At 44.3% G+C, this 23,236-nt stretch overlaps 3 protein-coding genes across 6 annotated transcripts in view; 2 read left to right on the forward strand and 1 right to left on the reverse strand.

Moving 5' to 3' along the window:
- Positions 1 to 1,895: 1,895 nt before the first annotated feature.
- On the reverse strand, positions 1,896 to 11,897 carry bag5 (BCL2 associated athanogene 5). 2 transcript variants are annotated; one of them, XM_061082853.1, is made up of 3 exons: positions 11,602 to 11,897; positions 5,454 to 6,347; positions 1,896 to 3,781 (listed from the first exon to the last, which is right to left on the reverse strand). In XM_061082853.1, the coding sequence occupies exons 1-3, from the start codon at positions 11,622 to 11,624 to the stop codon at positions 3,241 to 3,243; spliced, it is 1,458 nt and encodes a 485-aa protein (XP_060938836.1). In that variant the 5' UTR covers positions 11,625 to 11,897; the 3' UTR covers positions 1,896 to 3,240. The 2 variants fall into 2 exon arrangements, with proteins under 2 accessions (XP_060938836.1, XP_060938834.1); XM_061082851.1 differs by lacking the exon at positions 11,602 to 11,897 and adding an exon at positions 11,121 to 11,152.
- A 458-nt stretch (positions 11,898 to 12,355) lies between these two features.
- Positions 12,356 to 17,549, forward strand: LOC133015102 (cytochrome c oxidase assembly factor 8). Its single transcript, XM_061082232.1, has 5 exons — positions 12,356 to 12,608; positions 14,786 to 14,983; positions 16,041 to 16,104; positions 16,379 to 16,469; positions 17,327 to 17,549. Exons 1-5 carry the CDS (start codon positions 12,474 to 12,476, stop codon positions 17,439 to 17,441), a joined length of 603 nt encoding a protein of 200 aa, XP_060938215.1. The 5' UTR covers positions 12,356 to 12,473; the 3' UTR covers positions 17,442 to 17,549.
- Positions 17,550 to 19,644: 2,095 nt separating this feature from the next.
- The window catches only part of klc1a (kinesin light chain 1a), a 37,885-nt gene continuing 34,293 nt past the window's right edge, over positions 19,645 to 23,236 (forward strand). For all 3 annotated transcript variants that reach the window (XM_061082229.1, XM_061082230.1, XM_061082231.1), the window contains exon 1: positions 19,645 to 19,979. The gene's annotated coding sequence lies outside the window, so the exon portion shown is untranslated. The remainder of the gene's footprint in view (positions 19,980 to 23,236) is intronic.

Below are 23,236 nucleotides of genomic sequence, written 5' to 3' on the forward strand. Positions count from 1 at the left end.
AACTTGTTTGAATAATGGAAGAGTTCAAATGCTTTTTCTGTTAATACAAACTTCGTTAAACAATTCATTATTTTTCGATTCTCTGCTTTTTGCTTCTCAGAAATACTTTTCAGATTTTGAGAATCTGATGCTCGACAAAAGTGAACAAGGATCCAAATGAAACTGACTGATTATTTCAGGGTTTAAATGAAAGAACAAGATGTTTCAAAGCTTAAAGAACAGGATCATTCTCCCCACAATCGTTCTGACCATATGATTTATTGAATTATTGAGAAATTAACTCACAGATTAACTAATAACAGCTTTTTGCAGCTGTAGAGTTTACAACACGTATTGATTACAATCCCTATGAATTCAGAAGTGAAACAGGTTTGTGTAGCTTGGATCTAATGGAACTAGAGTCTATAAACAAACACTGTAAGTTAGTCGCTCCGTCTTTCTGACACAAACATCTCGACTTATTGAACCGAGCTTCCTCTGGAGTTTGAAATCATAAACCACAGATAATAAATGTGTTATGTTTTTCCAGAACTTCCACCAATACTGATTTAAAACCAAAAAACGAAAAAGAATGTTTCTCTAAACACTGTGAAACTCTTCTGATGAATGAAGCTTGAGAAGAAAGCAGAGTAAACTGTGAGGAGTAAACGTACATATTGATTTGATATATATTTATGTTTTTTTACTGCATACAAAAAGGAGCATGTGAACTTAAGGTGTGTTCGGGTTGGTTTGGTTCGAGAGAGCATAAGGTTTCGCTGTGAGATGGAATCTGATGCAACAGCAGCCGGGCGACCAACACGGTTTCATCTAGTTTCCTCCCCGCATGAGTCAGCGCTGCGACCAGGAGGCGGAGCTACAGGCTTTGAGCCAGAGAGCGTTTCCAAAAGCAGCTTTAATGGAGATAGAAAGGGTCTGTGGGAGTTTTTCAAAGAGCAGTGAAGTACAAGGGGCTTTCAGGAGACAGGGCAACAAAGAGCCAAATGATTTGCTTCAGCTTTGTGGCTTAAATCACATTCGAGCAACTTGTTTCATAGAAACTATGAAGACGTTTGACCCGTTGGCGTCCGTCCACACAGCGAGACAACGTCCCCACAGAACCAGGAGGACACTCGGCTGAGATCAGATGAGATCCGCAGGTTTCCTCTGGTCCTGCTGACGTGAAACAGATCTTCTGCTTACAGAACCATCTCTGCTCAAAGTCAATGAAGCTGCTTTCGTGGACGTTTCTGTTCAATTTGGAGTCTTAGAAGAGTAGATGTTTGAATTTCATCTATAAGGAAAAAACACTATTATTGCTCAGAATTGAGACCAGGACTTTCTCGTCATCTGGTTTCTTCTGGATTCATTCTGGTTTTTGTAAATTTGCCCTCAAGACAAACTTCTTTATCTCATTTGATCTGTTTACTGCTGGTTTCCTGTCACTCACAAAGGGGCAACTCCCAGTTTCCCCTGGTGGAGGGAGGAGTCAGCCGTTTTGGGGGGGGCGGGGCGTTCTAGATTGAGCTGATGAGCCGTTTCAGTTGTGGTCGTCTGATTGTTCTCACGGAGGCTGTTTGCAAGTGTGAAAGCACAAAGTGACTCGTGTTGCTTCCGGCTACGAGAAGCGTCGCCAGTCTGACCACAACAACAACAACAACAACAACAACACAACCACCGTTCTCTGGGGAGTAAATAAATACTGATTTGCAAAAAGACTCAATTTCCGACAGGTAGTGCAAACGTCTGGTGGCGATAACGGCCGAGGTGGGATCCGCTCCACACATTCAGCTCTGACTCTTTGTTCAGTCGCTGCTCGACAAGGCTGCTGTTACACAAACCCAGTTCCAAGGGAAGGGTGAAAATAAAGGCACAGAGATTTGGACCCCCCCCCCCAGTCCCCCCCCCCACACTCTGCAGCAGCAGGAGCTCCTTCCAGTTTCTAGAAGACTCGGTCGACTGCGATCAGCGTCGGTCGTCTCTCCCGCACAGGACCCAGCGAGCTTCAGCCTTGTTGTGTCAATCCAGTGGACATCACAGCCTCCTCCTCCTCTTCCTCACAGCCTCTTCCTCTTCCTCTTCCTCTCCACAGGGACCGCTCCTCCTCCTCTTCCTCTCCACAGGGACCGCTCCTCTTCCTCAGGCGCTCGACAGCAGTGGGTAGAAACAAAAAAAAAGAACCGAAAGCAGCAGCAGCAGCAGCACATCTTCACCTCCTCTCCCGTCTCTCTGATCCATTTATAGAACAACGCCATCGCACAAAAGTCACAACAAACATTGGAGACACACAACAGACTAACGGCAACACAAGCAGCAGCGGGTGGATCTGTATTTTTATCTTCTCAGACTTCCTGTTCGGAGCCGACGGGCGGCGGCTGCACCAGATTAAAACATTGGATTCTAGTTTCCTGGAACTTTATCGCTGCTTCTGCTCCCTGTTTATTTGCGAGTTGAGCGTTTCTCCACATCAGCCGCGGTCGGTCACAGTTGTGTGTGTGAGAGCCAAACCAGCGGGGGGGGTAAATAGGTCACACAGGAGCGGAGGATGACCTTACATCAATAATCCCACTGTTCTCTCTCTCTCTCTCGCTCTCGTCTCTGTTTAAAACCGCCTGGACTTTTAAAATGTGACTTCTGAAATGACACTTTTGTCCAAACGTCTCTCTTCAAATACTTAAAATTCATTTCCAGATTTGAATTCAACACAAACTGCGGCAAAATAAACCAGAAAATTAAAAAATTTGTCATTTCAGCAACAGGTATTCTGCACTGGACCGAGCCCGGTTTCCCTCGGATCGGGTCACAGAGTTCAAAACAAGCCGCGGCTGTTTCCATTAGCAACTGACATTCACATGAATCCAGATCAGGTCCAGTCTGGGGGGGGCGGGGGGTGCAGGCGGTGGAACAGGCGTTATGTAGTGTGCGTTGGCAGCAGGTTCAACAAACACACACGTCAAATACACGACGACAATGACGAAGACTCTCACACACACACACACACGAGATTTTGAAGAGAAAAATGTCCGATAGCACAAAAGAATGTTTGTGTTTCACGAGGAGTTCTGTGATGTTTCCTTCTCAGCAGGATCAGCCACGACTTCCACAGAGAGACGGAGGAAAAGCGCTGCTGCCGTGCATTCTGGGGATTGGAGTCGATATATATTTACAGCCTCTGGAATGATAAGGTCAGTTTTCTGTATTTACACACATCACCAGCTCCTCTCATTCCTGCGTCTCCTGGGATCCGTGTTCCTGACTCGGTTAATACTCCCACTCGTCCGTCTTCATGTCCAGGTAGTTGAGAATGTTCTGGGCGAACTTCACCGCCTGCTTCCGCGCCACCTTGGCCGTCTCGTCGCCCTGCGGGTCCACGGCGTCCAGGGACAGCAGCTGCTTGGTCAGGTTCTCCTCCAGGATCATGTAGCTCTTGTCGATCCTCTTGCCGTCGAAGCCCAGCACCTGGGCCTGGAGGTCCGAGAGGTTCCCCAGGACCTGCCACACGGCCCGGTGGGACGGGTGCTCGGTGTGGCCGGGCTGGCGGCACACCAGGGCCTCGCGGAGGTCGAGGAAGGTCACGATGGCTTGGACCTCGACCACGGCGCGGCGCCGGGCCTCTCGGATGCACGGGTTCTTGGCCGTGTCCACCTGGTCCAGGTGCGTGAGGAGGCTCTGCAGCTCGGCCTTGGGTCTGAAGCTGAGGTCGCCCATGGCACAGTGTCGCAGGATCCCCTCTCGCAGGTGGGACACGTGAGCTCGGATGTTCTCGATCTCACGGATGGAGTTGTTGTGACCCAACTCGTATCTGAATGAGAAAAACAGGGAGGAGATAAGACTTCAGCAGACTGGAGGTTAGAGAATTAAGGCAAATTAGTTTCCAACAAGTGCAAACAACTGTTCCAGCCTCTTTTGGAAACTGAAGCTTATGCCAGTTAATTTATTCGCGAGACAAAATTAACTTAGTCACATTTGAAAACAATATTAGAGCTCAAAAGCTTTGATGAGCTTTGGACATGGTGATATTGGCCATAATGTTTGTCATCGATATGAAAACAAGATGATTTATGGGTGGATGACATGACGCATGATTTTTCTGTAATGTTTATTTAGACGCATTTAACCACTTAAGCAACACATGGATGTGATGCATATTATGATACTTTGTTTTAAACTTATGATTTTGTATGAAATATCTGTTATGTTTTGATTATATTTTAAGGTGAATACGCAAAATGTCCTGCGGTGTGACAGTAACATAGGTGAAGCATTAAACTTACATATTAACAAAATGAACCAGAAATATCTGGAGCAGGTAATAACTGCCTTGGCATTATATTGTATATAATGACTTTATTAATATTAGGTTTTAATATGCACAAATTAAACATATTAAGGTTAAACTGTGTTATTACTAGGGACGGGAATCGGACATGGAACTCCCGATACGATACTATCACGATACTTAGGTGGCGATACGATATGTATTGCGATTCGATATTACGATTTCCTGGGATTTCTTTTGGTTATTTTCTTATTTTTAAATACTGGACCATGGAAAAATGTTGAATCATTCCTTCAAATACAACACAGTCAAATTCACTTAGAGCTTTACCAGTTTTATTTCAAATATTAACATTAACTTAATGACTGCCGGGCAGCCAATAGAGAAAAGAAATAAAAATGTTCCCTATTATTGTATAGCCCCTGTCAACTGCACACAAACTGACAGATTAAGAAATGTATGCCACTTAGGCTACTTTTAAACAATAAATAAAAGGTAAATTAAATAGAATGAATAAAAGTTTACTTAAAATATAAACTTTGAAATAAACAAAAAGTAGGCTATTGTTGTTTGCATGTAGGCGATGCAAAGCTAGTGCTTGGGTATGTTTAGATTCTTGTGCAAAAACAAGAGCTGGTCAACATGCTCTGAGGTGATGTTGCTCCCCCCAATATATCCCCCCACCCGGTATAAACCAATAAATATGTTTTAAAAAAATTAAATTTTTTTTTTATTTTTTTATAAATCGATTTGGGAGGCAGCATGGCGATTTTAAATCGTCATTCACAAGAATCGCGATTTGTAACAGAATCGATTTTTTCCCCCATCCCTAGTTATTATTCAGGTAGAATAATAGCTAAGGTCAGTCTTGTATAGCAATGACTCAAAATGGCCACAAGGACATTGAAATTATACAAAAAATCCACGGAACACTAGCAGTTTAAAAAAAATTCAGCATTTGAATGTTATAATTTCATACAACTGTAATCCTCATTAGAACTTTATTAAAAAAATACTGTTTCACCCTTATTTATCAACTTCCCTTATACAAAACTGCTTTTGTTGACAAATTAAGAATCTTGGCCTTGAGTTTTTTGTAATAACATTAAATAGTTTCATCAATCTGCAGCTGAAACAGTAATGATAAACGATGTGAAACAGTTGAAGTCTCGTGGACTCGCTCCTCTCGTCCTACCTGCGCGTGTCGTCCCCCTCTCCCTCCAGGTCCAGATGTTTCAGCAGACCGTTGATCTCCTCCACCACCTGCTTCCGGTAGTTCCTGATCGCTGCGTTCCCGGAAACATCCAGCGCGTCCAGCTCCACCTGCATCTCCGTCAGGATGCGTGACAGGTGGGCGCAGCTGTCCCTCCCACTCAGGCCCATCAGCAGCGCCACCAGCTGGCTGCGGGCCACGCTCACCTTCACCATCACCTGGTTGATGCGGCTCACGGCCTCGTGCGTCTCGCCCGACAGCGGCAGCGACAGCGTCTGCTGCTGCGTGCGCCCCTCCACCACGTCCTGCACGGCGCACAGACGCGTCAGCGCCCGGTAACGAGCTTTGCGGAGCGGCACCCGGCCCTCGGTCTTCACCTGGGTGAGCCTCAGCACCAGCTGCTGCAGGGCGTCCACCAGCTCGTCGTTGATCTCGGCCACGCCCCCGACGCGCTGAGGCGCCACCACGCGGTCGTCCACCAGCTGCCGCGCCTCGTTGCTCAGCTCCTCGATGGCCACGCGGGACGGGTGCTTGGCGTTCTCCTCCAGGTACCTCAGCAGCCCCTCCGCCTCCTGCGCCGCTCTCTTCCTGGCGCCCTGCAGCTCGGGCTTGCCCTCGGTGTCGACCTGGTCCACGTCCAGCAGCAGCCGGGTCAGCTCGCGCTCCAGGCGCTTGTAGTCCCGGTCGTGCTGCAGGCCGCTGAAGGTGCAGACCTGCGGCCCCAGGGACGCCACCTGCTTCTGGACCTCGTACAGACGCATCATGGCCGGGTGCTGAGCGTTGTACGACTGCTGCTGCTGCTCCATCGGGTGCTGATGCTGCGGAGGGCCGCCGTGGTCCATCCTCTTCCCTCCATCAAAGGGCTTCCCAAACAAGCTGGAAGACAGGCCACAAGCAGGAAGTTAGAACAAAGAGCAACAAATCAGAGCCGGAGCAGAACTCACATCTCTGTCCACAGGCCTCGAATGGCTGGAGCACTTGAAACGCTTCTTTTTTATGTTTGTACATCCTGCTCTGGATGAAGAGAACCTCCGACTGATGTCTGGATCGGAGCCAGAGCAGCTCAGAGACGACATCAGCAGCTCCAGCCAAACGTGTAGAGTCTCCACCGAGTCCAGAGGAATTCACAACCGAGTGTCGGGATCAAAACACCTGGATTCCTCACACGCTACTTAAAGAAACACTATGTAACTTTGACTGAGCAACAGCGCCCCCTGCAGCTACAGAGTGGGATTTACTCCATTGGGCTAGTTGTTGTTTCTGGTGGAAACGTCAGGATTCCTAAAGTCCCGACAGACATTTGATAAATTCTTTCTTATCTTATGTGCACAAGATAATAACTTGTTCACATAAGATAATGACCTCGTGAGAACGAGTGAAGGATTCCTTCTGAGGACGAGAGCAGCAGGAATTTCCTGATATGAAAATCCAAGGTGAGACGATGAAGTCAGTAGAGTTGCATATGAATTTTTAGTAAATTATCTTTTGTGCAACATTTACTCGTCTTTTGCAAACAAGCCTCATATCTTTACAACATTTAAATTCATGTTCAAAACCCCCAGCTGAGAATAAAGAGTTGAATCTCAACAGTTTGTAACAAATTCTGTCACAAATCCAGCCTCGGGGCCAAAGAGTCATTAAACATGAAAATAATCCATCTTCAGTGTGAGCAGTCCTGATGCTCCACCGCTGTGCCGGGCTCCAGAAATATCACCACATGTGCCGAGGAAAGAAAAAAGGTTTTTATCCGACGGGAAACTGATCCTGACGCGTCGGCTTTGTTGCTTCTAATTCCTCGAAGCCTTTTAGTCCAACTCGGATTAGAGTCTGAACGATACTGGATCCTTTAACATCACAGCAGCCAATATTCATCTTTTTACACAAATTATATTCTGATATATTGTTCAGAAGGTGCTGCTGGATGGATTTTTAAAGACCTGTGATGGAGGCATGTTTGAGAACCGGGTGCTTTATAATTTGAGATTACCTGTCAGTGCTGCCTGGAGGCCGGGCGGGTGTTCTAAACTACACTCTTAAAATATTTCTGTTCCCAGAGCACGAACAATTTATCAGCTGATAACATTTCACAGATATAAGGAATTCAACATCGGTATCTGCCCCAAATATACCAGCTCCATCGGCAGAGGAACAGCCGTATGCAACCAGATATTACAGCCATAAATTACGCCATGTACATAATGTTCAATTTTTTATGACATTGTTGTAAAGGTGAGGAATTAAATGCTGTGTTATGTGAAAACCCAAATATAACAACAAATTAAAAAAACACAACTGCAAATAAAGGTTTTCTTATTGTAATTTGCTCGTGTTTAACTATTTTTCATTACGATTTCCACTTCACTTGGTCCGTGTCTCATCTGTTTACATGGAGAAGACAAGGTTTATGACCTACACTGCACCCAGCCACCAGAGGGCGCTCTTGAGGATTTGGCTTCACATTAGAGCTGCTGTCATGTCGTCCACACAATAATCTGTAGTCGACTGCATCTGTGTGTAGTTGTGTTCTTTAGCTTTTGTCGTATTGTGTCTTTTAAAGTGACAATCTGCAAATGGACTAAATCTGCTGTTGCTTTAAAAACTGAACCTGTGCCTCAATATTTGCTTCTCGCACTTCAGGGCGACCCGGACACGCCCACAGCGTCCAGAAGTTCCTCTGATTGGTCGAACCCCGGGTGGATTCTGCAAGGATGATTCACGCTTGGGAGAAATCCAGTTACAGAAGCAAGATCAATAACCCGTCTGACCCACAAACCACTTAGGGAGGACACACCGGAGACGTTATCTATTAAAATGTCATATTTAGTAGAAACGTTGGTGAGATATTTATTCTTGTTTGTTGTTTCATTACTAATTTCTCTCTGAGCAAGCTGTGGGAATGTGAGCTCCAGCACCAGGTCACTGAAAACCACTGAACCGACACTAAAGCCACGAACAATAATTGCTCACAGACAAACAACAACGCAAGACAGCAGCCAAAATTCTCGTTTATAAAGATCTATAAACGTGTCCTTGCCCACGACACCACGTTTGTGTTTTCCCGTCTTTGCAAAGATTCAAGACTTAAACCTCCACCCACCCACAATTCCAACCCTGGGATCTCTAGAACCGAGACTGTATTTAGTGTCAAAACGCAGAGAACAGTGACGACAACATTCCAGAAGCACTGCAGTCAAACGCTGCCAGAGCTTCTCCTGTTCCCTGGATCCAAAGTCTTCCTTTGACCTTCGCCTCTTTTTGTGGAGTCTGCTCTTATGTCCTGTAAACTTTCGATAAGCTGAAAAACAATTCACCTAAAGACGAGTCAGGAACAAATGAAATTCCCTTCTGAGGATCGTGCAGGACAATGAATGTGGTTAACCTACATTTGCCAACACCCACATGACAACCATTCAGAGCAAGGCTGCGTGTTTCCATCGGGCTCGGTGGCTGACACGCTGGTGAGAGCTCTCTAATCCGCACAAGCAAAGATGCTGCCTGCAAATCTGGCTTTTTAAAAACACAGAAGAGACAAAAAATCAATGCGTCTGACCAACACCCGAAAATATGAAACAGTCGGTTGCATCTCGGCCGGAGGATTCACAGCCTGGTGAAGTGTGTCACGGGTTCCTCGGGCACGGAGATGAATTCCCAGTTCCACTCGACTCAGAGTCTCACCTCTTAGTCAGAATCACAACAGGGATACGGTTGAATTCTTATTTTTCTCTAAAATCAGCTTCTCTAATGTGAAGATTTAGCTGTTTTTTCTGTTTTAAATTGAACCCATTTGTCTTTTTGGATATTTGAAAATGTCATTTTGGGCTCTGGAAACATTTCATTTACAAAATAATTCATGGATTAATTGTGAAAACAATCAGCAGATCCCTCAATAGATCTGTTATTGGATCCAGTTCACGTGACGTATTACTACAGATCTGGTATTTCCATCACCGCTGATCCACGCCCTCGACCAATCAGGAGTCTGATTAATGGAGTTTAACCCTGTTTTTATATCGTTAAAATAATAAGTCAAAACAACTCATACCGGAAAATTGACACGTGAACCAAAACCTACATAACGTGACAAAAACTGCTTTTAAAAACAATTCTAACTTCTTAGTTTGGTCCATGTCTCATCTGCTTACATGGAGAAGACAAGGTTTATGACCTACACTGCACCCAGCCACCAGAGGGCGCTCTTAGAGATTTGGCTTCACATTAAAGCAGGTGTCATGTCGTTCATCATTATAAACAGTTCTGTTGTATCACAGAGGAGGGAAGTGTCAGAGGGACAGGAATCTGTAGTCGACTGCATCTGTGTGTAGTTGTGTTCTTTAGCTTTTGTGTCTTTTAAAGTGACAAAATCTGCAAATGGACTAAAACTGCTGTTGCTTTAAAATCTGCACCTGTGCCTCAATATTTGCTTCTTGCTTGAGAGGTCGAGAGTCGTACAGTGACCTTTACTTTTGACCTTTAACCACCGACGTCTTATTCAGTCCGTGCGAACATTGAAGCCAAATTAAAAGTCATCGCCTCAAGGTGTTGTCAGGACGTCCACAGACAGACAGACAGACAGACAGACAGACAGACAGACAGATCACCTGAGGCCACGGCTGTCACCAACACAGAGGCATAAAAATAAACATCATCAGACACTGGAGCGGCTTGTTGACAGATACTTGATATGACGAGACTGATCAGGATCAATACATCTACTTATATAAGGATCAACTATAAAACACCTGCTAATAGATCTGAAGAACGGAGCTCTGGGTCGGATCCCTGAGATCTGATTGGCCCCTGAGGTCACCTACTAACAATCATAATCATACTTATAACAATTTGGGAAGAAGTCACATTTTCGAAGCTAGAAGAACACAATGTGCTTGATCTGTGGGTCATAGAATTGGCCTCTCCACCTCCTCATGGATCAGAGGAATCCTGAATCCTGTGTTAATGAGGAGATTCCTTCCAGAGGCCTGGTGACACCACCGTGAACTTTCTCTTTCCACACCGGAGCTGCACAGTAACACAAGACTGTATATAAGACAGTAACACAGGGTTGTGTAGCAGGTCTCTGAGGGAGAAGGTGCAGAAGGCCGAGGCCCCTGAGAGCTCGGTGGGCTTCATGCATATGAAATCTGCAGCTCACGATATGAAGATGAGTTTTTCCACAGCAGCATTAACCCTCCTCACGACAGACAGGTTCATGTCTCAGCAGCTCCTGGAGCTCCTTCATGTAGCACGCAGCGAGGGGCTGGGCACCTCCAGCCCAGAGGATGAACGCATGCTGGGCCACGGATCCCGAATCTGAGCATCCATTAGGATAATCCCAGTAAAAACCCGGTCCCAGTCCGGAGGAGACTGGGACCAGGAGGAGACTGGGACCAGGAGCCGGTGAAGTGGAGCTGATCCCCGGGGTAGAGGAGGCTGGAGGAGCAGGAGACACCCCCGGATCACACCTCCTCTCCCCGGGGCGACCACACTCCGCTCCCCGGGCTCCAGGCTGCATGCTCCGGTCCCGCTTTGCGCAGTGTGCCGGCCCCGGGACCCTCCATCTCTGCAGCATCACCCCAGCTAACACCTCCCGATCTCCCGCAGCATCCCCGGCCGCCGCCGCCCCCCCCCCACACCCCCCAGCCCGGTGCTCACCTCTTCAGAACTCCGAACACATTCGCACACATTGTGGCGGAGGGGTGTGTTCCCGGGGGTGGGGGTCGAGGCTCCGGGGGTCCGAGGGTCCGCGGCTCCGGTGGTGACGGAGCTCCGGTCCGCTGCAGCACCGCCCGCCCGGATGAGGAGTGACTGCGGCGGGGCTGGTGCTGGGCTCGCCCCTCCCACCGCCGCTTCCTCCGCCGTCCACCACACAACTCACCGAGTAAACACACACTTCACCGACCCCCCCACACGGTGTTTACCCACGAATCAGGTCCCAGAACCCGGGGACGTGACGGCTCTTCCTCCGCTGCCTGCTCCGCGTCGAGGAGGCTGTTGTGTGAGGTGAAGCTAGCCGGGCGGGGATCACCTGACTCGGGCCCCACCTTCCGCACACACCCCTCCGGCCTGGTTCCCCCGGTCCACACACACACACACACACACACACTCCGGTCACACGGATGAAACTGGGTCTTACCTGCACAGCCACCGCACAGCCATCGGACCCGCAGCCGCACAGAGACGCTCCTCCGGGGGGGATCACCATTAGCTTAGCACCTAGCCACCTAGCCGCCTTCCGGAGGAGTTACTTCACGGAACTAACCCGGAGTTCGTCTGAGACCCACAACTCCACATTAAAGGAGTTTGATGACGTGTGTCCGACTCCGCTACTGCGAGTCAGTGAATATGTATAAACTTAACTTGAAAAACATGAATAATAGTGAATATAAATACAGATTTAACCGTGTTTTGTCGCGGCTGATGCGACTTAAGTGGATTCTTCGGTAGGTTTTGGTTGTCCAACTTTGGGTGCGCTTCATTTTCTCATGCTGCCGCACCGATTGTCACGTAGATAGAATTCAAGTACTCGTAGCTCCTCGAGTGTTGTGTATTTCTGGTACTATTATTAGATAATATTCAATATTTAAATGCAAATGTTTATGTGTATAAACTTCCCTCTCTTGTGTTAATATAGATACATAATAAGTGATGTACTATTATATACATTTAAAATGTTACATGGAAATATATAAATGCATTACATGTGAACACTGCCTTGTCTTGTAGTAATAAATACATATTATATATCATAGAATGCATATACATGTTAAAGCACTGTAATATAGAATATAATAAACATAGTAGGAATACATATAATGCGATACGTTGTTAAAAGAAGACCCCGCCCGAGCTGTTATATCCGGAGCGTGTTGGTGAGGTTTCCGAGCGCAGCTATGTTTCCTACCGGATCCACGTGACCTCTCGTCGGGTCGTGCACAGAAGGACGTGCACTGTGAGATCCGAGGACCCACAACAACCTCTTATATATCATATTAATATCATAGTTATATGTTGTTATCATTTAACATGTGTTCAGTGGGGCGGAGTTTAACCTGGAGGAGCTTCCGGTCTGTGGCTCTCTCAGCTGGGACCAGTCGATCCTGCAGCTCCCAGCACAAACCACAGCAGAACACAGCTCCTAAGGTTTGATGCTTATTAATATTGTGTTACTGCATTAATCAAGTCATATATCACACAGCTGCAGGGTCACAGGCTGTTTACATGTGTGTGTGTCTGTGTGTGTGTGTGTGTGTTGGTCAGGTCTGCAGCTAAACGTCTCTAATGTGTTGAATGATTTCCTGCTTGACTCAAATATACTGTGACGTCAAGGGTTTTAATTGAGACTATGATTCTACTCATGTTTTTGGAAACACCGGAACAAACATCTCTATGTGTTTTACTCTCTCTGGACCTTTCAAGTGTGATTATTGTTTATTTCTATATTTGTCTTCTGTGCTTTGAGTCTGAGATAAAGCCAAACAAACAATATACTTTTTCATTTCATATGCAGAAGTATAGGAATTGACCTCTTAAGAATAACAGCAAGGAACTTTGTTGTAGTTACACTCAACAACTCATAATGACAAAGAAAATGTTATTTATTTACAAATGTATTATTTATTTACTCTATTACGAATCTAGTTGTCTCCTGATTTCAGACTCTGAGCTGTAACACGTTCAAGCTTATAAACACTTAACAAGTAAAAGAAGAGTTTTGTGTTTTTCAATCAAAACAACAAAACCAGTTAGTCTCAGTTTTGCGAAGCTGAAATAATTGATTAATATTGATAATGAAGTTATGCACCTGCTTTATTAGCGTCAGTGAATTGATGCTGTAATCTGAGAAACTGTCTTTCTCCTCACATTATTTTGACTTGAGGTTTAAGTGAATCTGACTGAAGTTGTTCTTACCTCTGTGGCTCTGGAGCATCTCATCGTTCAGTCTGGTCCGACCTGATAAGCTTCTGTGGCGCAGCTGCTTTTTAAAACCACGTGACCTCAAACTAAAACTGTTATCGATCTAAATGACACTTTCCCTTCACTCACACAGAGGTTCACAGAGCGACTCCCTGCCCTTCAGTCAAAAAGCCTTATAAAGCGTTATATTTATTGTATTTAAAGGGAACAAAAGAAACAATCACGAGGATCAAGATATGAAAATAGGTTATTTTTAAAAAATTTGATGATTCCAGTTTCTCAGTCTGAGGATCTATTACCTTTTCCAGTCTTTCATCGTAGTTAAACTGAATATCTTTGGGTTTCGTGCTGTAGGTGTTACAAAAAAATCTACTTGAAGTCATCACATTGGAATTTTGAGGAATTGTTAAGTGAAATCTTCTCTATTTACCCTAAAAACGGATCAATGAATCTTAAATTCAAAGGTGATTTTTCCATTTTAGTTCATCTTTAGGTTTTGCACTGTCAAAACAAGACATCTAAAAACATCCTGTGGGAAACTTTAATTTACATTTTGATTAAATATTTATTTAAGCCTCGGAAGACACATTGAGGGATAAGACCCTCATTTACAATGGTGCCAAGGGTACAATAAAAAAGTTGATACATTAAAAGTTAATATATTGAATAAATAGGAATGAAATAAATATGCATATATATATACACAGTAATACAAGGTATAAAACAATTCGTCAATAAAATACTATGGCCAAGTCAACTAGCAGTTACAGTCACTGCAGGAGAAGTCTCCTGCAAAGAGACCAGACTCGAAAACTCTGTCAATGAAACAAATGAGCGCAACTTTAAAGATTTTTGGACCTCATTCCAGATGTAGGGGGCTTTATAACAGAAAGCTGTCTTCCCCAAGTTGGTCTTAACACGAGGCAGATATAATGAAAGCCAGCTCTGGGAGCGGGTATTGTGGGTATTACAATTCCAGCTGATGAGAGAGGAGAGATATACTGGCATTAGCCCAATGATTGTTTTGTAAATATAAATCTTCCAATGACCATCCCTTTTTTCAGACAGGGCTGGCCAGCCAACCTTGTTATAGAGAGTACAGTGGTGTGTGCCATAGCGGTCTCCTGTGATAAAACGCAGAGCAGAATGGTATACAGCATCCAGAGATTTCAGTGTGCTGTGGGATGTATTTCCATAAATAACATCACCATAATCTAAAACTGATATTAAAACAGACTCAATAATGCGTTTTCTGGCTTGGAAAATGAAACAGAACCTGTTTCTATAGAGAAAGCCCAATTTTGTTCTTAGCTTTTTTACAAATTTAACAAAACAAGTAACTAATGATGGAAACAAACGATATTTGCAGCCCTGACAGTATTTTCCTTTCGCTCCATATGCAGAGATCGATCTTCAGACCTCCACCCAGCTCCACGTACGACTGGATCGGCCCCCCCAACCCTCTGTCCAACCTGCGGCCGATCGTCTACCACGTCGCCGAGAACGAGTCGGAGCTGCAGAGACGTCTGAGGAACCTGCGGCAGGAGACGGAGGACTGGAACCACGAGTTCTGGACCAAGCAGAACTTCACCTTCAACAGGGTTAGAAAATAAATCTTTAGTGTGTTGAAAATGTGCTGTTAAATACCTTTTTGTTTTAAATAATCTTAGGTCAGAGGGAGGTCAGAGGTCAGGATACTGTCGTATGGTGAATAAATATATTAAACAGGGAAATTAGACATCAGAAGTTGAAACAGTGGATGATAATCAACTAAATTATTTGTTTAATATGTTAAACTCACAAGTTAAACTCACAAGTTAAACCTGAAAACAATCTAATGAAAAGGTTAATCTTGTTTGTTTACAGTCATGATTCCACAATGAGCTTCAGAGATACTGTAAGACAAGTAGAAGAAAAACCACAGACTGTAAATAGAGATTGACGACATGACGGCTCCCAAAAGTGAAGCCACAGTGTCTAAGCCCCCCCTGGTGGCTGGCTGCAGTAAAGGCCATACACCTGCCTCCTCCATGTTAGTGGATGGGACATGGACCATTCTAAAAAGTCAAAATGCTTATCAAATAACATAGTTTCTGTCATTCCAGGTAGTTCTCATCACTCTGGTGTTTGTTCAAGTGTTCATGTTTCTGATAAGTTTGGTTTTAATTCGTTATGTGATGATATAAAAAATAGGGTGAAAAGTTATGATTGTCAATAACTTTCTCGTCTTCATTGTTATTAATGAAAAGTGTGAGGAAGGTGGTTTAATCTGTTCTTTAATGGAGTAAAGTTCCTATTGTCACCAGCAGAGAGCAGCACCACACAACAGGACTCTAATCAACTGAGTCACATCTGTTAGAATCACAACCACTAGGAATATCTTCAGTAAAAAAGGGTTTTAGATTATGTTTTTTATCTTAAGGATGGAATTTAATAAGGAATTTGACAGCATTTAACACCAGGTATTTGAATGACTGTTTGCAGTCCACCGCCTAATCACCAACATACCTGGAATGTCAGTGATTCTCAGTAGAAGACATTCCTCTGCTGAACAACCCGACACATTAGGGTTGAACAGATCCCTGTTTGCTGCCTTTTTGTTTGTGCTAAAAATCTATTGAAATGTTTTGAGATCTCATATTTTTATTCTCCCTGCAGGACAGAGATTCTTTCATTACGTCACAACTGAAGACAAAAGGCTTGAGTGTGCGTGATGAGCAAGGTGAGGACACACACACACACACAGAGACACACAGAGACACACACACACACACACACACACACACACACACACACACACACACACACACACACACACTGAGCCAGTTTGGTTTGTGGGACCATGTTAGAAATGTCGCCTGCAGACATGACTTCAAACGCACAGTAAACAGAAGCTGGTGATTTCTAAATGAGAGTAAAATACTATCTGCTGAGACTGTCTCTCTCTCTCTCTCTCTCTCTCTCTCTCTCTCTCTCTCTCTCTCTCTCTCACCCAGGAAAACGGCGATGCCTCAACTCAGAAGAAATGGCGGTGTTTTACAAAAGCTTCCTGGACAATAACAGAACACGACACATGACGTACAACAAGTGAGTTGTACACACACACACACACACAAACAAACACACGCACAAACAAACACACACATCACCTGTGCACCTGATTTCAGTTGTGTGGGTTTTGTTTGCACGACTGTGTCCTTGTCGTCACAATTATTGTCTCAGGTTGAACTTGAATCTTCCAAAACAACAAACCTTTGTTGTGTTGTTCATCTACATTCAAACCATCTGTCTGCACTGTTGTTCATAGCAAAGGTTTCCAGCTTCTAAACTTTTACTTTACTTTTCATGCGTTGGTTTATGAATGTGGGTGTGTAAATAAACGGTTCTTACAAAAACACATTCAGAATGGGTCCAGGAGATCGTCTCTGCCGGCAGCAGAGACACAGGTGATGGTATGAAAGACACAAGTTGTTATTCAGGGTCTTTGCTAAGAGTTTGGGAACATTACACATGTCCCACTCAACAAGGCGTCTCACTATCGAGTCTCTAACACTCGAGCTATCGCAGGACGACGGAGGAAACACGAGTGAGGGAGCAGGAGAGTAGAACTTGGGTTTTACTTGGATGTCAATGAACCTGGGCCCTGGTTGAACAGAACCAAAATACCCCTTCAAATTGTCACTCAGTATGAAACAAGACATTTGTCTTTAAAGAATAAAAAGACTGATGTCTTGGTTTATGTTTTTTTTCCATCAAAAGTCCAGAAAAAGCCCAAATGTTTAGTTAAAAGTTACAAATAACAGATGAAACCTTGTGTTTGAGAGGCTGGAATCTGCAAATATGATCTAATGTCACTACTTTTGTTTGAGAAATGATGACGGAGTTGGTTAATGTGATAATCACTTTCTCCTTATTCTCTTTTTCCTCCTGCGCTTGCTTTCCAGGGAATGGTACAGACGTAACTTCAGCATCACTTTGCTCATGGCCCGAGTCGCCCTGACCAACATGTGGACGACTGTTCGACACAGCAAGAAGAAAACCAGCTCTCCTGCCTCCTGATCCTCAACCGTTCACCCTCCTGTCAAGTCTTTTATTGTGTGTTTCTGTGTTTTTGTTTTTCCTTTGTAAATGAATCACCAAGAATTAAAAAAAAACAATCAAATCTAATTGGAGATTTGTCTCTTTTCCTTCCTGTTATCTTTAATGTGTGGTGGATTCGGTCGGTTTCCCTTCGGCTCCACCGATATTTCCACTGCTCACTGGGAGACAACAATGACGAAGACGTTTTTAGCTGTTAAATTGAATCTTCTCAGTCTGAGTCTTTCTTGTAATCACTCTGGAAAATAGTCTGAATTTAGGAGACGCTTCCCCTGAGGCAGTTTGTTCACCAGAAACACAATTACATAAACGCTCCGACAGCATCAGGTCTGTTCACGGCTACGTGCGCTTTATTATAAAACACAGGCCCGGAGCGCTTCTACAGTTTTAAGGTTAAGTTGTGAAAACGTGTAGAGGAGCATCAACCTGCCTCAATCACTGATTCTGTCGATATGATGCATGAGAGGTGGTGAACGATCAATGCAGGATGTCGACTGTGTGAATCTGAAGCCTCATCAGCTCCAGATTCTTCAGGTTTGACTGTCGCTCGTTCATCGATACAATATGAACACGAGAGAAACTATATCACAATCTTTCAGTCACAGTTTGAAAGGATCTGTCACTAAGTTTGGGTTTAGTATGTAAACAAAAAGTATTAGTTTCACTTAATCTGTAGAGAAACATACACAAGTCACTTCCTTGTCATCACACTACAGTTACATGTACACTCTTTTGTTTACAGTGCATTTATTCATGCATTTATCCTGGTGCTTTGGTGAGAAAAGAGTATTTTCATAAAAAGCTTTAACTTTAAATAGTGTAAGTAAAACCTATATGTAAGATTACCTCTGTGGATTCTTTCAAGAAGACGACATGAGAATCTGAGCTTTTACTGGGAAATACAAAGAGCACTGCAAAGTATTTAGTGTTTCTACAGTTCAATCACTGCAATAAATGAAAGATTAATAAATAGATTTATAAATAAATAAATCAAAAGACTCACACATGATTAAGTAGATTCATTAGCAAATAAATGAATAGATTACTAAATGAATACATACATTGTATGTAAGTAAATACATGTATAAATAAATGTATTTGTAAATAGATAAATAAATGAATAGATTCAAGTGATAGATGTGAGAAACAAAAAGATAAAAATATACATACCTAACTAAATAAATAGATGGATAAGTACTTAAATGTATTAACAAATGAATGAATAACTAACTGAATAAATTCATATATATATGGATAAATAAATAGATTTCTAACTAAGAAACGAACTGAATAAATAAACAAATACATCTTTGAAGTATAATTAAATAAATAAATGTATGAAAGTTCAAGTTAATAAATAAATAAATAAAAGTAACGAGTATAAATAAATGGATTTCTAAGTTAAAAACTGTGTAAATAGATCAACACTTGTATAAATGTATAAAGTATAAAGTATAAATAAATAGATGAAAACATCGATATATAAATAATAGATTTAAAAAAAGTGTTGATAAATATATATATAAATGGATAAGTAATTAAATGTATTAAAAAAATCAATGAATGACTTACTACATAAATACATATATAAATGTATAAATAAATGTATTTCTAACCAAGAAACGAACTGAGTAAATAGATCAACCCTTGTATAAAAATATAAAGTATAATAAATAGATAAACACTTGTATGCAGTAAAAATATATAAATCTGATACAACACTATAGACAACATTGATATATAAATAATAGATTTAAAATACAAATTGATAAAAATATACAACTAACTAAATAAATATATGCATATATACATGGATAAATAAATGGATTTCTTACTAAGAAACGATCTGAATAAATCTTTGAAGTATAAGTAAATAAATAAATGTATAAAGTACAAGTTAATAAATAAATAAATAAAAGTAAAGAGTATAAATAAATAGATTTCTTGTATAAAGTATAAAGTATAAATAAATAGATACACACTTGTATAAAGTATAATAAATAGACAAACACTTGTACGCAGTATAAATATATAAATCTGTTATAACAGTATAGATGTGCACCGCAGCTTCCCCTTTAATCCGGACAGAGGTGACATCATTCCCCGGCAGGAGGGGGGGGGGGGGGACACCGGCTAACGCCATCTTCGCTCCGGTCCTCACTCATCCAGCCGCGGAGCTCCGAGCGGTCACCTGCTCCTCCTGCACCCGGCCCCCGAGCGGCCGCTGTCGGGTTCGGTTTGACGGAGGCGTCGCTGCCATGGAGGCTGGGGGGGGCTTAGCTTCCCGAGTAGCTCCGTAGCGAACCGCTCATCAGCACCCGGAGAAGAGCTCCCTGAACCCGGCTCGGACACTCGGTAGATCCCGCTCCAGAGCTCCGGGCTCACGGTTCACATCGTCCCGTCCCGGAGCAGCAGACCCACCGGGGAGAAGAGGTGATCCACGCGGGGGGAAGAGGCGCTTCGGTCCGGCTACACTGGCAACGGATGTCCTGGAGAACGGTAGGAATGGATCCGTGTATTACCTGGAGTGGTCTCATTAGCTCATTAAGCACTTTCACTCCCTGTGGAGCGTTTTCTCCCAGTGTCATTCTGTCAAAATACATTTATTTCACTAATTCCATCATCAAGGCCCCCTGGTTGTACATAATAATAATAATATTAATAATAATAACCCGCTCCCGGGCTCCATTCCCCCCGGGTCGCTGGTGTTTACGTTCGCTGCAGGAGTTAGACGCCAGTTGGGCTGCTGTCAGTGGAGGGCTAGCCCCGGGTTAGCACTGGTGCTAGCTGTGTGTGTTACTGGCTAGCCCGGGTTAGCACAGGTGCTAGGTGTGTGTGTGACCTGCTAGCCCGGGTTAGACTTAGCACTGGTGCTAGGTGTGTGTGTGACTGGGAGGAACTGGGCCAACTGGTTCTTCAGGTTCATCCGTGTGTTCAGCGAGAGGAGCTGCCGAGGGATGCGTCTAAATCACGGCTGTCAAGGTGGAGGGAGGTGGAGAAAGGTGGAGGAAGGTGGATGAAGAAGCAGGAAGGTACAGGAAGGTGGTGGAAGATGCAGGAAGGAGGAGGGAGGTGGAGGAAGGTGGATGAAGAAGCAGGAAGGTACAGGAAGGTGGTGGAAGATGCAGGAAGGAGGAGGGAGGTGGAGGAAGGTGGATGAAGGTGGATGAAGAAGCAGGAAGGTACAGGAAGGTGGTGGAAGATGCAGGAAGGAGGAGGGAGGTAGAGGAAGATGGAGGCAGGTTGAGGAAGGGAGGTGCAAGAAGGTGGAGGTGGGTCCACTGCAGCGGTGATGGACTCCTGATGATGGACCTGTCATGTGATGGAAGGTGGAGGAAGGTGCAGGGAGGAGCAGGAAGGTGGAGGAAGAAGTAGGAAGAAGGAAGGAAGGTGGAGGAAGAAGCATGAAGAAGCAGGAAGGTGGAAGAAGAATTAGGAAGGTGGAGGAAGGAGGAGGAAGAAGGAAGGAAGGTGGAGGAAGAAGCATGAAGAAGCAGGAAGGTGGAAGAAGGTGATGGACCTGTCATGTGGAAGAAGGTGGAGAAGGTGCAGGAAGTTGGAGGAAGAAGCAGGAAGAAGCAGGAAGGTGGAGGAAGCTGCAGGAAGGTGGAGGAAGAAGCAGGAAGAAGCAGGAAGGTGGAGGAAGAAGCAGGAAGCTGGAGGAAGGTGCAGGTAGGTGGAGGAAGCTGGATGGAGGTGCAGGAAGGTGGAGGAAGAAGCAGGAAGAAGCAGGAAGAAGCAGGAAGAAGCAGGAAGCTGGAGGAAGGTGCAGGAAGGTAGAGGAAGCTGGAGGAAGAAGCAGGAAGCTGGAGGAAGAAGCAGGAAGGTGGAGGAAGAAGCAGGAAGCTGGAGGAAGCTGCAGGAAGGTGGAGGAAGAAGCAGGAAGAAGCAGGAAGAAGCAGGAAGCTGGAGGAAGGTGCAGGAAGGTAGAGGAAGCTGGAGGAAGAAGCAGGAAGCTGGAGGAAGAAGCAGGAAGCTGGAGGAAGGTGCAGGAAGCTGGAGGAAGAAGCAGGAAGCTGGAGGAAGAAGCAGGAAGCTGGAGGAAGAAGCAGGAAGCTGGAGGAAGAAGCAGGAAGCTGGAGGAAGAAGCAGGAAGAAGCAGGAAGCTGGAGGAAGAAGCAGGAAGAAGCAGGAAGCTGGAGGAAGAAGCAGGAAGCTGGAGGAAGAAGCAGGAAGCTGGAGGAAGAAGCAGGAAGCTGGAGGAAGCTGCAGGAAGCTGGAGGAAGAAGCAGGAAGCTGGAGGAAGAAGCAGGAAGCTGGAGGAAGAAGCAGGAAGCTGGAGGAAGAAGCAGGAAGCTGGAGGAAGAAGCAGGAAGCTGGAGGAAGAAGCAGGAAGCTGGAGGAAGGTGCAATGCAGCGGTGATGGACTCCTGGTGATGCACCTGTCATGTGACGGACATGTCTCCACGTTGGACGGTCTTTCCATTGATATTCACAGCGGGCCGAGGGCAGTGAAAGCTGCCTGTGTTGGGGGGCCGCTCGGGGGGGACAGAGGGTCCCAGTGTGGTCCCACAGCTGGGTTTAAACACACTGGGTGGGATGGACTCTGCAGGACCAGCAGCCAGATCCCAGCACAACACTGTCCTGCTGTGTCTCACGTGGTGTCCACCCAGAGGACATCCCTGCTCCTGACGACCTGCAGGGGTCCCGGAAGACCCTCTGCCCCCTCCGCCCCTCCCCCCCCTCCCACGGGACAGCTTGTTGTTGCCTGGGACGTCTCGGAGGGTTTGAGTCCTTACGTCTGCAGGGATATTGTTATTGTTGTCACAGCAGATACTGCAGGTTTGCATGAGAAGCACAAAACCTGATGCAATCAAGAGATACTTCTACTAGTTATTAAAGTCCCAAGTACTTTTTGATTATTTTTATTAAATAGGAAACAGTCGGAAACCGTTCAAGATCCTGTTTACACTCTCATACGACAAAGAAAAGCTGGAAATCATGATATATACGAGCAGAAAAGGGGACTTGCATGAATTCTTGATTTCAAAATTCAAGATTCAAGATTTTTATTGTCAAATGAACAGAGATAACATGAAGTAGACACTGTCAATGAAATGCTTGGGTCACACACTCTCTTTAAGCAATGCTCAGTAATTTCAACCCAAAAAATAAAATAAAAATAGAAATAGTATAAAATAGAATAAAAAAGAATAAAATAGAATAACAATGAAATAGAATATCAAAAATTTGATTTCACAAGTTCCCTGAGACCAAGATGACATCTTTTAAAGGTTTAATCTTTCTGCCCAATCCTAAGAAACCTCAATACTCCCAGTACCCAATTGCATTAGACACAGAGATCGAAGAAATCTCCATTATTGGCAATAAATAGGATTATGTATCGGTAATTCAGAATTAGTTTTTGGGAAAAATGTAGTGTTTTAGGTCTCGGTCTGACACTGAATATTGTGAAATAATAAACGTCTGCTGGAGAGGAAATGAAATACTGTGAGGAAATCAGGAGGAACTCATGGATTCTACCGTCTTACAATGAGTTAAACCCAGTTCTGCTCGAGTAAAAACCTGAACCTCAACCTGTGTATAGTGACTAGTAAGTTGTGTGTTGAAGGTCAGTGTCTGTATGAGAAGTGAATCCAGGAGGTTGTGTTGCTGCTGCTTCTGTCTCTGGACATCAGAACATCTGGAACATCTGCAGGGACTCAAATAATGAATTCGCCCCGAGGCTCGTTCACGGAAATAAAGAAACGATTGGAGCTCCTGTCATGTGAGAGCTGAGCAGAAATGAGGCTGCA

This window comes from Limanda limanda, chromosome 12 (genome assembly GCF_963576545.1).
Source record: "Limanda limanda chromosome 12, fLimLim1.1, whole genome shotgun sequence".
Lineage (NCBI taxonomy): Eukaryota > Metazoa > Chordata > Actinopteri > Pleuronectiformes > Pleuronectidae > Limanda > Limanda limanda.

What these genes read in the sequence shown, in the direction of transcription:
- bag5 (XM_061082851.1), bottom strand. Translation starts at nt 11,152, where the DNA reads ATGTGTGCGAATGTGTTCGGAGTTCTGAAGAG. An exon ending in GTGTTCGGAGTTCTGAAGAG is followed by an intron (nt 6,348 to 11,120) that starts GTGAGCACCGGG and finishes CCTGTCTTCCAG; the next exon opens with CTTGTTTGGGAAGCCCTTTG. An exon ending in GAGGGGGACGACACGCGCAG is followed by an intron (nt 3,782 to 5,453) that starts GTAGGACGAGAG and finishes TTTCTCATTCAG; the next exon opens with ATACGAGTTGGGTCACAACA.
- LOC133015102 (XM_061082232.1), top strand. Translation starts at nt 12,474, where the DNA reads ATGTTGTTATCATTTAACATGTGTTCAGTGGGGCGGAGTTTAACCTGG. An exon ending in AGCAGAACACAGCTCCTAAG is followed by an intron (nt 12,609 to 14,785) that starts GTTTGATGCTTA and finishes CTCCATATGCAG; the next exon opens with AGATCGATCTTCAGACCTCC. An exon ending in AGAACTTCACCTTCAACAGG is followed by an intron (nt 14,984 to 16,040) that starts GTTAGAAAATAA and finishes TTCTCCCTGCAG; the next exon opens with GACAGAGATTCTTTCATTAC.